Source organism: Phaethon lepturus, unplaced genomic scaffold (genome assembly GCF_000687285.1).
Source record: "Phaethon lepturus isolate BGI_N335 unplaced genomic scaffold, ASM68728v1 scaffold13440, whole genome shotgun sequence".
Classification (NCBI taxonomy): Eukaryota; Metazoa; Chordata; class Aves; order Phaethontiformes; family Phaethontidae; genus Phaethon; species Phaethon lepturus.
In genome coordinates, this window is record NW_010509881.1 from 29,777 (window position 1) to 30,502 (window position 726).

At 43.8% G+C, this 726-nt stretch overlaps 1 protein-coding gene across 1 annotated transcript in view; it reads left to right on the forward strand.

The window, feature by feature from the left end:
• The window catches only part of LOC104622970 (FERM domain-containing protein 4B-like), a gene marked incomplete at its 3' end in the record, with an annotated part of 28,526 nt that extends 28,061 nt beyond the window's left edge, over positions 1 to 465 (forward strand). The window contains exon 5 of the mRNA XM_010289943.1: positions 381 to 465. Within this exon, the coding sequence (XP_010288245.1) occupies positions 381 to 465 (85 nt within the window). The remainder of the gene's footprint in view (positions 1 to 380) is intronic.
• Between the last annotated feature and the right edge of the window lie 261 nt (positions 466 to 726).

The following is a 726-nucleotide window of genomic DNA, read 5'->3' on the forward strand; positions in this document are numbered from 1 at the left end:
CCCTCTCCCCAGCACAGGGCCGGGCCGGCTTCCCGACCCGCAACAGGCCGTTTGCAGTTACCTTTTCCCCTTCTGTGGCTTTATCTGCATAGGAGGGATGGGCTTTGCTCTTTTAGTGTTTGACGGGGTTTTCAGATGAGATGAAAAGTCATCAGATACCTATGATCTATTGAACAAGGAGTTTGTTGTTCCCTGTGTGCTGTTGGCCCGTGATTTTCCGCTTGTTTCCTCCTAATAGGCAGGAAATTAAGTGCAGTAGCTCATAGTTCCTCTGTGCTATTTGACTACTAGAGAACAAAACATTGAGGAAATAAAATGATTTGGGAGAAAGATGAAACCTAATCAAGAAAGTAACTGTTTGGGGTTTTTTAATTTTTCAGGTTCTACATTGAAAGCATTTCCTTTCTCAAGGACAAAACTACGGTCGAGCTGTTCTTTCTGAATGCCAAGTCCTGTGTGCACCAGGTAAGACCCGATGTTCTGTTAGAGCTCCTTATTGTACATCTCCCATTTATTGTTCCTCTGCCACCTACACAGTCCTGAAAACTCACTAGGAGCTGCATCTAATTTCTAGGTCTTACTGCGGTATTAAAATCTCAGCATGCTTTCTCCTCTCCTTCACTTAAATCCTGATGGTCCAAGGAAATGGATAAGGATGATGACTGTTTCCTTGTCCTGTTTTCTCAGCCCCACTGTGTGCTCACTGCACTAGAATAAGTCTTAAAT